This window comes from Pseudochaenichthys georgianus, chromosome 4 (assembly GCF_902827115.2).
Source record: "Pseudochaenichthys georgianus chromosome 4, fPseGeo1.2, whole genome shotgun sequence".
NCBI classification, from domain to species: Eukaryota; Metazoa; Chordata; class Actinopteri; order Perciformes; family Channichthyidae; genus Pseudochaenichthys; species Pseudochaenichthys georgianus.
Window position 1 is genome coordinate 36416319 of NC_047506.1, and position 13786 is coordinate 36430104.

The 13786-nt window shown below is 41.4% G+C and overlaps 1 protein-coding gene across 2 annotated transcripts in view; it reads left to right on the forward strand.

Annotated features, from left to right (window-relative positions):
- Positions 1–4245: 4245 nt before the first annotated feature.
- The window catches only part of LOC117445615 (cadherin-2-like), a 163804-nt gene continuing 154263 nt past the window's right edge, over positions 4246–13786 (forward strand). For both annotated transcript variants that reach the window (XM_034081380.1, XM_034081379.2), the window contains exon 1: positions 4246–4407. In XM_034081380.1, the coding sequence (XP_033937271.1) occupies positions 4366–4407 (42 nt within the window). In that variant the 5' untranslated portion in view covers positions 4246–4365. The remainder of the gene's footprint in view (positions 4408–13786) is intronic.

Sequence of the window (13786 nt, forward strand, 5' to 3'; positions counted from 1 at the left end):
ACAACTTCGCCGTCTTTGAAAGACTTCATGTGTATCGCAAGAACGTGACTGACACGATAAGATGCTCTGGTAGCAGCCTTGCTCTTGTTGTTGGGCCTGGTGAAAATGGACTGCTGTGCATTTAGCTGTCCTTTCAGGCCCCTCCCCTTTTGGAGCGTAGGACAGAAATGTAGGAGGGAATTCCGTCTCGTAGCATTTGTGCACCGTTTTGAAATGCCGCTCCTAAATTACCCTTCTTCGATAAAGCCACGCTCGCATTGTAGATGAGACCGATGGACTATGAATTGGAATAGATACAAAAATAATCATCCTCCCACTCGGAGTGAAATTATATATTTTGGGCTTTTTTGCTTCTGCCATAATTGCGGTCTTGTGTGTGTGCGGACTGTCACTCCTGTTGTCACGGACAACGTCAGCGAAATAGTGCCCACTGCCCACCAGCCACGCCCCGACACATGGGGTCACGCCGGCCAATCACAAAGCTTTGATGCGTTCAAGTGCATTATTCTAGCACAGGAAGATTATGTTATAGGACATTAACGATAAAACAGAATATTGTTGTTCTATTTTTAGACACATCTCGCTATCGACTGGGAATCTCCTCGACCGACTGGTTGGGCACCGCTGATCTAATGTCTAGTCATGTCAACAGGTTGTAAATCATCTGTCCTTACAAGGACTGCTGTCCCTACAAGACACCCTGTGACCAGACGGCTTTTATCTTTCTGTGTATAACATTTAACCCGTTTAAATTTGACCCAACGTATGGGGAAACGGAGCCCCTTACCAAGACGATAGTCCTGGTAAAACAGCTTCAATCTATACCAGTCAGCGACACGCAACGCGCCAATGTGTGGAAAAACAAGGCATTGAAATGTACCATCTTGTCCCGATGTGTTTGGAGTTGTACGAAGTTCAGTCCCAGCCTCTCGTGTCCCACCACATACTTCCTGTAAATAAGTGAAAGACAGGCACGACTTTAAAACATTATTGACTGATTTCCATTCATCTATCAATGTGACACAAATCTGAACATTAACACAACTTTATTCAATTCATTATGAAAATAAAGACATTATTGGCCCCTATATTACATGTTAGGGCCTAAAAGCAATTGATCACAGAGCAATAATTGATAACAATCTACTAACACATTGACTGTTAGCATGCCATGTGTGCAGCAGCCATCAGCATATCTCATCCAAGGAAGAAAGCTGATGAGCACAGTAGGACTGTAATGTTAACCATATTACAAGTTGGCATCCTAATTTTGTTTCATGAATGCCATGGTAGCGCTGCTCCTCTGTTCCAAATACGACTTCTCCTAACTCTTACTCTGAGCATATATCTTTTCATGGTGCAGCAAACAACAGTCTTCAAACTATGGCTTAAATAACAGACACATATGTTTCAGTTTCTGGAATGTGACTAATCTTTCACAGCATTAAGAAAAGTACAATACTGTCACAGCCCCGTATTGTTTCCCTCTACAGCCCAACACAAAGTGATTGTGATATGAAATACAACTTGCCATTTTGGTTGGTGGGGAGGACGGAGGATCTCTGTCGGGCTCAGGGTTACAAGCTACTTCAAAGGGAGCCTGACATTGTAACACAAATAAAAGACACTTGTGACCTTGGTAGTGGTTTGATCTGACTTGTGTGCTGCAAAGGTTTAACAGTTGGAGGTGTGCACATGCTGGATGAAGGCAATGATCTAATGTCTAGTCATGTCAACAGGTTGTAAATCATCTGTCCTTACAAGGACTGCTGTCCCTACAAGACACCCTGTGACCAGACGGCCATTATCTTTCTGGTGTAGTATGACATTATACAAAAACCTTTCATGTTGTCATTTTTAACTTCTGTTAAAAATCATCTGTCCTTACAAGGACTGCTGTCCCTACAAGCACTATCAAGCTACTATCTTTGTGTATACACATTTAACCCGTTTCAATTTGACCCACGTATGGGGAAACGGAGCCCCTTACCAAGACGATAGTCCTGGTAAAAACAGCTTCAATCTATACCAGTCCACGCGACACGCACACGCCAATGTATGGAAAAAACAATACATAGAAAGGTACCATCTTGTCCCGATGTGTTTGGAGTTGTACGAAGTTCAGTCCCAGCCTCTCGTGTCCCACCACATACTTCCTGTAAATAAGTGAAAGACAGGCACGACTTAAAAACATTATTGACTCATTGTGTATTAAATCAAGTGAAATTCAGAAAATAATGTTAACAGTACAATTTTGTTGCTGAAATAAATTGTTACGTTCCCTATTGGGCTAGGGGAACCAAAGGGAAGCGACACGACCAGAGTGGTATTGGTATTAATTATAAGTGGTTTTATTATAAAGCAAGGTGTAACAAAATGGCAGGCAGGCAGCCTGAAACAAACAAAAGGGCCAAAAGGGCACAGGTTGACAGATAACCAAACTAAGGGAGGACTCAAAAGGAGTCTAAAGGCATACAGGGAAAATACATAAGAATATACTAAATAGAGAACAAAACAAAACCTCACTTCAAGAGTGGTACAACTAACAAAAGGGAGTCTACACAAAACACACAGCTAACCTAAAGGCAACAGTCACAAATCCTAATGATATTCTAAACCCTAACTAACCTACTCTACACTCTACTAACACCCAATATCACACGGAGATAAACACACAAGGTTAACCACAGAATGAAGAGCAAAATGCGAGAGGCGTCTGTTCACTCAACAGAGCCTCCAGAGTGGTGATAGTCCGCAGCCTTTGTACTCCTCCCCAGCAGGTGTGCGCCGGCTGTGCGCTGCGATTGGACGACGTCGATCCAATCACCATCTTCAGAGGCGGACCAGGAGATGGGCAGCCAAGGATGTTGGAGCAACCACACAGCTCATTTGCATAAACACACACACAGCTGAAAACACTCAGAGATTAAGGAGCAGACAAACAGCAACCGTAACATAAATCAAATCTGCTTACCAGAGTAGCGCGGTCAAATTCCGGCAGTGAGACTCGAGAGCACGGTGGGCAAAGTATACTTCTGAAAGTTTGAGTGATTTCATCCGAGAGGCTATAATAGCGGACTCAAATGAACGCATGGGTGAGAGCAGTGAGGGCACGTTGGGGGCGGAGCACATACGTGTCAGACAGATTCAGTAAAAACATTTGAGTACAATCCCCAATATGACCCAAAGTGGATGAATACTGTATACACAATATTACAAATCAGTTCATAGTCATCAGAAAATTAGCGGTGAATTAACTTTTATAAATGTTTGGGTTAAAACAACCCATATTCTTCAAGAAGCCTGTACTGTTCGGTCTTACAGTGTGGCGAGTGAGAGCTGTCATCTTCCCTTTACAAGCTTCAAAAATGTATTTATCGTGTGATTTTGAAATAAAAGTTTCATATTCTGAAAGCCAAGACTTTGTTTATTTTAAATCAAACAAAACACCCGAATTTTTACGCAAATGTACATTTATTTTGAAATGAGCCGTTGCGACTTCCGACTGATTTCGATAGAGCGGGTCACATTTTCACTATGTAATGCTGTTAGCTGAAAATGAGTGCATTAAAACATTGTAAATTACTCTAGATTCAGTGCCGCCCCTTCCTACACGCAGATCACGCAGAGTGCGTGGTGCCTCATCTTATGCGCAAATGCGGCGCAATTATGCGCTCCGCGGTTATCCCGCTGCTAACAGTTGACCCCCCCGTCAACGTGACACATAAGGGGGGCCTCATGAAACACCTTTGCGTGGGGCCACAAATTGGCCAGGGGCAGCCCTGTCTAGATTAATAATTAATAAAAAAAAGTAAAAGATAAATAATTAGCAGTCATTTGATGGCATTCGCTGCTTTTTGGATATGAAAGTGTCTGACATTCACAATTGGAGTGTTAAGTAAAGTATTTTAAGTTGTTTACCAGAACTTAAAAAACGTTTCAAGCATTTTACCAAAAACAAGGAGAAAAAAAGTAAAACACCTTTAGGGTTAAGACCAGTGGACCGGAAGTGGTAACATTCCAGCTAACATTCCTGCACCTTTTGCTTTATCACTAAAGTAGCCGTGTTGTTTAAACTTTATATTTTGTGTCCTTAATTAAATCTTAATGTCAATCCAGAAAACGAGTGGAAGCATCCCCATCTGTGTACCCGGGCGCAGTGCTCCTGGTGTCCGTTAGAGGGCGGCAAAGAGTGCGGGGGGCGGCCGCCTATGAGCGCCGCGGAGCCGGGCAGAGCAGCAGACACCGAGCGGAGCTGGTGGAGGGAACAGGGCTGCCTCGTGCCGCAGGGCTTTACCGGGAATTAAATTATCTACCGTCCGGCGGACTCTGTCGGTTCCGGAAGAGGAATTATAACCCAACAAAATGCATCTTTTGGGGATTTGGATGCTGATGGCGGCTGTGCAGGTAAACTATAATTTTACACGGAGTCAGCTCCACTGGCGGAGGGCAGCATACAGCAAAACAGACGGAGAGGTGCCCTTAGAGAGACACAGATAGGGAAGGGAGACAATGCATCTGCGTATGCTTGCTTTCATCTTCAGTTTATTTTTGTAAATAAGTAATTGCATAACAGCGTTAACTGTAAATAAAGCCGAGAAATCCGCTTTTATTATAGACACTACAATACAGACGGATCCCAGACCTTGCTGCGATGAGACATTTAATCAAACAACCAGGAGGAGCGCACTGTATCCGGGATGCTCCTCTGCACGATCAAACATGAGTTTCAGATCAAATGCGTGTGAATAGCAGAGAAGAAGAGATACACAGAGAGGGGCATTAATACGCGTGTAAACACCCTGGGGTGACAGTTTCTCATCTATCACACAATCCCTGTTTCTGTCTGATATCAACTGCTTGCCTTTAGTTGGGCTGTAATCCAGTGAGTGAATCTAGACCCAGATACAATTTATTGTGGTCAGCATACGCCGATATCCATTTAAAAAGATGGCAGTTTTATGTGTCCTCTTATAAATACATTTGGCATCCATTCTGTCTATGCTCGTCAGTAGCACATCCTGTCTGTTCGTCCTGCAACGATTCCACATTGTATGCAGAATTTTGGCCCTAAAGCCTGTTCCCATCATCTTGCTGTACTGTGCTCACACTCAGCTACATTCTGTGTTTTGGCCTGTGGTTATGAACCCATTGTGAAAGTGCACATTCTGAGATTGAGATAAATTGTTGCACCATAACACGATTTTCCCACCATCTCAAAGAATGGTTGGGCATTTGGCAAGATTAATTGTCACTATTTAGTAGAGTTGGGCTGACGGGGGGTTACAATGCAAATGTTCAGACTATAACTTTTGATGAGGGACATTTCTGCTGGACTCTGAAAATGTGATTTCATTAAATGAATCTAAGACTTAAAAACGGTATGGTTAAAAAGTGATGAGTAGCAATGTTAACATGTTTTTATTTCTACTAGTATTTTTATTGCATACATTTGTGAGCCTCAAATGCATGTAAAGGCACCTCGAACATGATTTAATGAGTACATAAAAGAGGTGACTGTGTTGACAAATCATAGGGAGGACAGTGCTGTGCCAAGGGGCCAAAGGACAGGTCCTAAAATAATCCTATGATGCCCTAACCTCCAAAACAGCAGGGGTCAGCACTCTCAAGGGCTTGCCTTACATCCCAAAAAAACCTTCCATATAATTGGATTTTATTGCTTAAAAAGAATAATAATAACAAAAGCTTTGTGCAATATAGCACACAACATAAGATACACATAAACAGGTTTCTTAATTCAGGTGACTCAATTCAACATGTAAACCTTTTGCTTGAGTTCAAGGAATACAAATAGGTAAACAAGGTATGGTAATAAAACATGTAATGAATAATAAGCCAAAACAAAAACACCAAGACAAAATTATAAATACAATAAAATATTAAGACCAACATTTTTTTACAAAACAATATAACAATTTAAGAATATATAGAATAATAAAGTAATAATTAATACCAATATAAAGGGGGATACTTGTAATTAATCGCTAATCTAAAAAAATCAGTTGTCTTCCCAAACAGTTGCCCTTCTAATATTTCCTGGTAGGGTGTTATTCCGGGGGACTTGACGTTTATTTAAAAAGCCAACTGGGGTCGTTAGGGCTTGTCCAAAGACATAAAACAGCGGAGATATGAAGTGCCAGACCATTCGCTTTGTAACCAGAATAAGTATTTTTAAATCAATTCTAAAATATATGGAAAGCCAATGAAAAAGTAATATGCTCTCTTTTCTTAAAAGCCTGGCAGCGAGTATTGAATTAGCTTAGTTTCTTTGTAGTACTAGCTGCAACCTTTTAAGGAGTTGCTCATGTGTTTGAAATGATACCTGAAGGCACTCTGCCATATGCTTCTGTTTGAAAAAACATGTAATGGTGATTTAATTCCTTCTACGTATCTCTTGCATCTCATTGAGTCAAATCACTGGTGGCAAGAATATTGTTTAAGTTGCTAGAGATAATCCCCCTGTTTCCCAGAGCCTGTAGTTAAAAATCAAGGATGGATACTGGAAGTAGATAAAGGTTCAATTTATACTATCCTTCCTTCTGATTACAGCCCCGTCTGCTAGCCTTGTTCTCAAAGAGGGGTGGTAAATACAAACCTTTGTCAATCTTTTACTTGGATAATGAAAATTATGCAGATCTATTTTGCCAGTTATTCAGCTCACTGGAAGCTTTATAACAATAGATTGTAATGTGTATTTATATAGGGCTGTCAGTCGATTAAATATTTAATCCGCGATTAATCGCATGATTGGTCCATAGTTAATCGCGATTAATCGCAAATTAATCGCACATTTTTGATCTGTTCTAAATGTACCTTAGAGGAATATTTTTTAGTTTTTAATACTCTTATCAACATATGAGTGGACAAATATGCTTTATGCTAATGTTTACTATCATTTGAACAATGACAAATATTCTCATGAATATTAAACACAACAACCTCTGAACATTACAAATATTCGCCTCAATTCAACCTGGAACCTCTCTCATACAATAATACAATACAAATGTGTGTGTGTGTGTGTGTGTGTGTGTGTGTGTGTGTGTGTGTCTGTGTGTGTGTGCGTGTGTGTGTGTGGTAGGGCTGCACGATTTTGGGAAAAAAATCTAATTGCGATTTTTCTGACAAATATTGCGATTGCGATTCGAATTGCGATATTTATTTTTAAGCGACCCAACGGAAGTTTATTGTAAAATGCGGCCATAACTCCGGCTAGGAAGGTCGTATCAACATACTCCCGTCTCTAGCACCCCGAGCTACGAGTGAAATAACTAAACTTACATGAAACTTCCGTTGGGTTGCTTTAAATTCAAGCTTCAGTTTAAGATTCACCGTTTTAGATGTAGAACATGTGACGGAGCATTACTAACCTGACTCAGATGGTTTGTTTCACCAAACTATCTAGGAAAGCTCCATTGGAAGCCATTTGGAAAGGGCAGGCACTTTCAAAAGCACTTGGCAGGTGATTGGATCAATCTGTCTATCATGGGCCACTTCTGATTGATTAACAATGGCTGGTACATGTGGAGCACAGCACTTCTGATTGATGTGGATGACTGACACACCAAAAAAAAAAAAAAAGAAGTAAAAAAAAATCGCAGGCTTTGCGATTTGATAATCACATCATCTCGAATCGCGATTTCGATTTAAAATCGATTAATCGTTCAGCCCTAGTGTGTGGCTATGTGCAACTCAAGGCATATGCTCGAACGGGAGTTGCCTGGACGCTGCAATCATGTTGCACACTATCCGTGCTGAGTGTGCTGACTTTTCGTACAATGTCCCACTGTCTGGCTTCCTGCATAAAGTGCTCGGCGCAGTTGTGGCGAAATGTCGCTCCTCTGTTTTCATTTAAACAGCTCCTTATATCCGTTAGCGCAGCTAGCTAGCACCAGATGCTAACAACAACAATGCACGTAAGGTCTCTCTCTCGCTCGCTCGGGCCACACATACACACGAGGGCTGTGCATCTTCACTGGTCTCACGATTCGATTACGATTATCCTGTCAACGATTCGATTCAATTCGATATCCCGATGCATCACGATTCATACCAATGCGTTGCATCCTCAATTTTCTATATTACTGCACATGGCTTATTTTTCATCAATGCATACGTGCAGTAAATACATATGAACTCTCTTTTTATTATTTAGAAAGTGCTTCAGAAATCAATAACATAAATGTCTTGACATTAAGTTATAAATCAAAATAGGTCTAGCTTCCCTATATCTGTGTGTGAAGTTGTTCCATCCTCAAAAACAAAAAAATAATGCTTCTGCAGTCGAGCTGCAGCTTCTGGCAATGGTCTTCTCTTAAAAAAGGACACCGAATGTCCTGAATGTGGCATCACACACAGGACAACAGGAGTATTTACAATAGCATATACCAGGGGTGGCCAACCCGCGGCTCTCGAGCCGCATGCGGCTCTTTGCCTAGTTTCATGCGGCTCTTCAGTTCATATCGAATTGTATATGTGTGAGTTTGGGGGAGAGACACTGACTCCTGACTAGTGTTGACGGTGTACCGATACCGCGATACCCTAACGTTAAAAACGTTTCGATTCCTCCGTTTCATTAGTATCGGTACTTTAAGAATGACGGGGAAAAGTACTCCGGTGAGAAAGCGTCGTTTTAATAAGAGCCGTGTGTGTTCAGCGCTCTGCTTCCACTCCCTGCACTGCAGCTGTGCCTGCAGTCCCGCCCCCTCTCAAGCACGCTCTAAGTGCCTCCCCTCTCTCGTGCACGCGCTAGCTGCCAGAGCATGTGAGAAAAGAGAAGCATGGCTGCAAGTGGGAGTGCCACTGCCGCTGCGCCTCGGCTTGTTGACAAAAAAGACGCCAGAAGCGAAATTTGGAAGTATTTTAGCTACAGTATATCTCTGACAGTGAGGGCAAGCCTACGGACACCACGAGGCCTGTCTGTGAGAAATGTATTAATTGTATTTAATAGGAAATCTTGTCATTTATTTTATTTATTGTTCTCATTGTTTAAAAGTTTGTGTTATGGTTCTGGTGTGAAATAAAGCACAATAATTACATTTAAGACTGTTTCCCTTTTTTTAAGAAAAGTATCGAAAAAGAATCGGCATCGCAATTATTGACTTGGTATCGAAACCAAAATGTTGGTATCGTGACAACAAAGCTTCTCCTCACAGTTAAACCTGATATTTAGTAGGTCTGTTAAGTATTAACGTAATTTGGCTGGTCAAAGTTGTTTGGGCCCGGATAAAATCGCTCCGTTACTTTCGTTTCGTATTACGTTCGTTCCGGCTCCCGGTGTGTATGTGTGGTGTCAGCGTCTAATTTTGATGTGGCCCAAGAGCCAATCACAATAATACCTGCGATGCAGTGAACCAATCACCTTTGAGGGGGGGGGACCTATCGTTGATTAAACACTATCCAGTGTTTCCCCCCTACCATTGTCTTGGAGGGGCGCTGCGCCCCGCCAACGGAGCCCCGCGCCCCCCCTGAAATTCAAGGTGTTTAAAAAATATATATCATTTTTTTTTTTTAAATGTATATAGCACCAAATTGCAAATAATCTATAACTACTGTCACTTTTCACATTGAACATGTGCTCTTTTATTAAATAAACCAAACGCTTTCATTTTAAGTTGTGAGTTTAGTGTTTTGACCCTAAGAAACACTGATGCATTAATCAATAACAATAATCCACAGCTCCTCTCTCTGCTCCAGAGGATTTAAAAAATATATATCACAATGCCACAAAAATGCATCAGTGACGTGCAGTGTTGTGCTAGTTACTGAAAACCAGTAACTAGTTACCATTACTAGTTACTTCATTTCAAAAGTAACTCAGTTACCTTACTGATTACTTACACCAAAAAGTAATGCGTTACTGTGAAAAGTAACGTTTTAGTTACTTAAAAAAGGGCTCCCATTATATTAATGCCCTTATAGCCTTCATTTCAGTACTGTTATTGCATTGGAGAATAATACAATCTGTTGATCAACTTGACAATGCATTATATGCAATCTGGATAGCATCGATATTAGCTGGCTTTACATTTTTGTATATTCTTTCTCCAGGTAGTTGGAAAAAGTTTTCCGTTTCATATGCCGTGTGCCGCCCGGACATGCTATCATGCTAACTAGCTCCCTGGAAGCGGGTGACTCCACTGTAGCAATAGCCTGCATGTGTTCTACAACATACCGTGCAATGGCTTTATCGACTTTTCCCTGGCTAGCAGTCCCTTGGTTAAAATCCAGCCGCTGTTGCTTAGGTGCAGGTGGAGGTGGAGTGGCGTCGGCTGAGTCTCTGTGGTCTTAGCTACTAGCTTCGTCCCAGCATGTTGTTTCTGCAGATGTTTTAAGAGATTTGAATGACTGGTTTGGGCAGTAGATAGGCTCTTTGACCCGCCAGGACACAACTTACATTTAACTAAAACGTTCTTTTCTTTGTGCTCGACAAAAGTGAAATAGTGGAGAATATCTCCAGGTGGAGAAACTAGACTTGAGCTCCGCCGCCGCCATGACAGTCTTGTTAGTAAACAACACAAACACGCCCACAGCCCGTCTCCGCATGTGACACAGGAAGTATTTAAGTACATCTACTCAAGTAGGCCTACTGTACTTAAGTACAGTTCTCATCTCTGTTCGCCCGGCTGTTGACTATATAAAAAAACTAACGCAGTAATGGAGTAACGCACCATGTAGTAACGGTAACTGAGTTACTGAATTTAAAAAGTAATGCGTTAGAGTACTAGTCACTGCCAAAAATAACGGCGTTACAGTAACGCGTTACTTTGACGTGGGACTAACTAACTAACGTGGTGACTGGTGACGTGGTTGAAATCGTGTCTCCAGAAAACAAAAAAAAGGAAACGAGCGGTATCAGTGACTGTGTGTTTGATGTGGCTCTTTGCAGTAACAGAGAACAAATGTGGCTCTTAACCTCTGACTGGTTGGCCACCCCTGGCATATACAAACAAAAATAGTGCATGTGGGTGCACACTTACATTCTCTGTCTTACTGTTACATAAATCCCATGCATGTATGAGATTAAATTAGCTTCATTATATCTCAGTGATTAAGTGAATAATACAGTTTCTAACGGGTCACTATCAGCCTGTCACTCATTATTTTCAGGGCGGGGTTTGGAGGAACAGAGGAGACGGTGATCGCGGAAGCTTTTTTTCCTCCTGCCTTTACAAACTTTACACACGTGTATATCGTCTGAAAATTGCTAGAGGGCATTCATACTTTGCAATCCAAGACTTAATTAAATCCACCAAAAACCTGACATGAATGTAACGCAATTATCTTTGAAAAACATAAATCCCTGTGTCTCTGCGCCGCACCGACACAGCTGTGCTGCTGTCACGTCTGTTCCCTGATCTCTGCGTCACCGACCGATTTGATATTAAAGTGACCGAAAAAAAAAAAACGTTATAGTAAAGCTGCGGCCGGAAAATCAGGAAGCAACGTTACTACGCTATAACCGATTATCTTCCGTCACTGCATTTATACCGAATCGTCCACGTCCGCATCGCAATGCATCTTAGAAACGATTATTTTCAACACCCCTAATACACACACCCTCCCGGTCCTCCCAATAGCCAGTCGGTGCCTGCCGGTGAGCGTGGAAGTTAGGGCTGTGCATCTTCACTGGTCTCACGATTCGATTCGATTACGATTATCCTGTCAACGATTCGATTCGGTTCGATATCCCGGTGCATCACGGTGCATCACATTTCATACCAATGCGTTGCATCCTCAATTTTCTATATTACTGCACATGGCTTATTTTTCATCAATGCATACATGCAGTAAATACATATGAACTCTCTTTTTATTATTTAGAAAGTGCTTCAGAAATCAATAACATAAATGTCTTGACATTAATTTATAAACCAAAATAAATGAATTGTATAGGTCTAGCCTCCGTGTGTGAAGTTGTTCCATCCTCAAAAAAAAAAGCTAATGCTTCTGCAGTCGAGCTGCAGCTTCTAGCAACGGTCTTCTGTTAAAAAAGGACTCTGAATGTCCTGAATGTGGCATCGCACACAGGACGTGAGTCTGAACACAGCAGACAACAGGAGTATTTACAACAGCATATAACAACTAAAATAGTGCATGTGGGTGCACACTTACATTCTCTGTTTTACTGTTACATAAATCCCATGAATGTATGAGATTAAATTAGCTTCATTATATCTCAGTGATGAAGTGAATAATAAAGTTTCTATCGGGTCACTGTCAGCCTGTCACTCATTATTTTCAGGGAGGGGGCGGGGTTTGGAGGAACGGAGAGGAGACGGTGATCGCGGAAGCTTTTTTCCTCCTGCCTTCACAAACTTTACACACGTATATATCGTCTGAAAATTGCTAGAGGACATTCATACTCTGCAATCCAAGACTTAATTAAATCCACCAAAAACCTGACATGATTGTAACGCGATTATTTTTGAAAAACATAAATCCCTGTCACACTCCTGTGTCTCTGAGCCGCAGCGACACGGAGTGATTCAGAGCGGGTCCTTCTGCTGTTGGTTCTGGACTGGTGTTCTTGTGTTGGTGGATAAAGCAGACTGCTCCGTGTTTGGTGTTGCTGTGCCGCTGTCACGTCTGTTCCCTGATCTCTGCGTCACCGACCGATTTGATATTAAAGTGACAGAAAAAACGTTATAGTAAAGCCGCGGCCGGAAAATCAGGAAGCAACGTTACTACGCTATAACCGATTATCTTCCGTCACTGCATCGAGACAGAATCGTCCACGTCCGCATCGCAATGCATCGTAGAAACGATTATTTTCAACACCCCTAGTGGAAGTGTGGTCTGCCACAAGCGGGCGGCAGGAGCAGGGCTGTCAGCATCAGCTTGTAGATGGTATTTTAAACTCGATGCGCTCTGAAACTACAGGGCGGCCGAGGAAAAAAAATACACATGCGTTAATCGCGTTAAAATAATTAGTGGCGTTAATTTTTGCGTTAACGCGTTATTAACGTGTTAACTTGACAGCCCTAGTATTTATGTAAGTAAGCAAGACAAATATAATGTTGGTATTAAGTTTAGGTCCACAATAGCCAATGATAGAGACATGTAAGCACAGCTGACAGTATTGCCAAGCAACAGTCAACATACTAGCCATTTCAGCAAATCTGAGGTTGCCAACAAACAACTTTTCCTGTAAAATGTACTTTTACTGGTTTCTTGTCAGATGAATCGGATGACTTCTATTTTTTTTATAAATAAGGTGATCATAGGGACAATTGTGGGACAAAAAAGCAAAGTTGCAGCTGTAGGAATTAAAATACCATAATTTCCTTAAAATTATAAATCAAGAATCTTATATTTTATACCTATAAATACATTTATATCTACTATGTAAATATTTCAGTTGAAGACCACAATAGTCAATGATAGAGACAAGTTAGAGCAGCCAACAGTGTTCCCAAGCAGCGGCAAACATACTAGCCATTGAGAGTAACGTTAGCTGGCAGATTTTCTCATGGAGACTCGTACAACTTTCTGCTTTTGTTTTTTCTCTCCAAAGTATTTCTAAAACAACCTATTGAACCACGTCAGTCTCCATCTTGTTTCCTTCTGCTTCCCCATGAGATCATACAAGATCACATTGTCATGCATTGCTGATCATTCACAATAATATTTATAATATCCTGTATTGTATAAAGTGCCATTAGTTTGAGATTAGGATAACATCTGAGGAGTATCTCCTCATGTGTGCAAACCTGGTAACTGTCTAAATGGGTTTGGATTTAAACTCCAGCCTGGCTTAACTCAC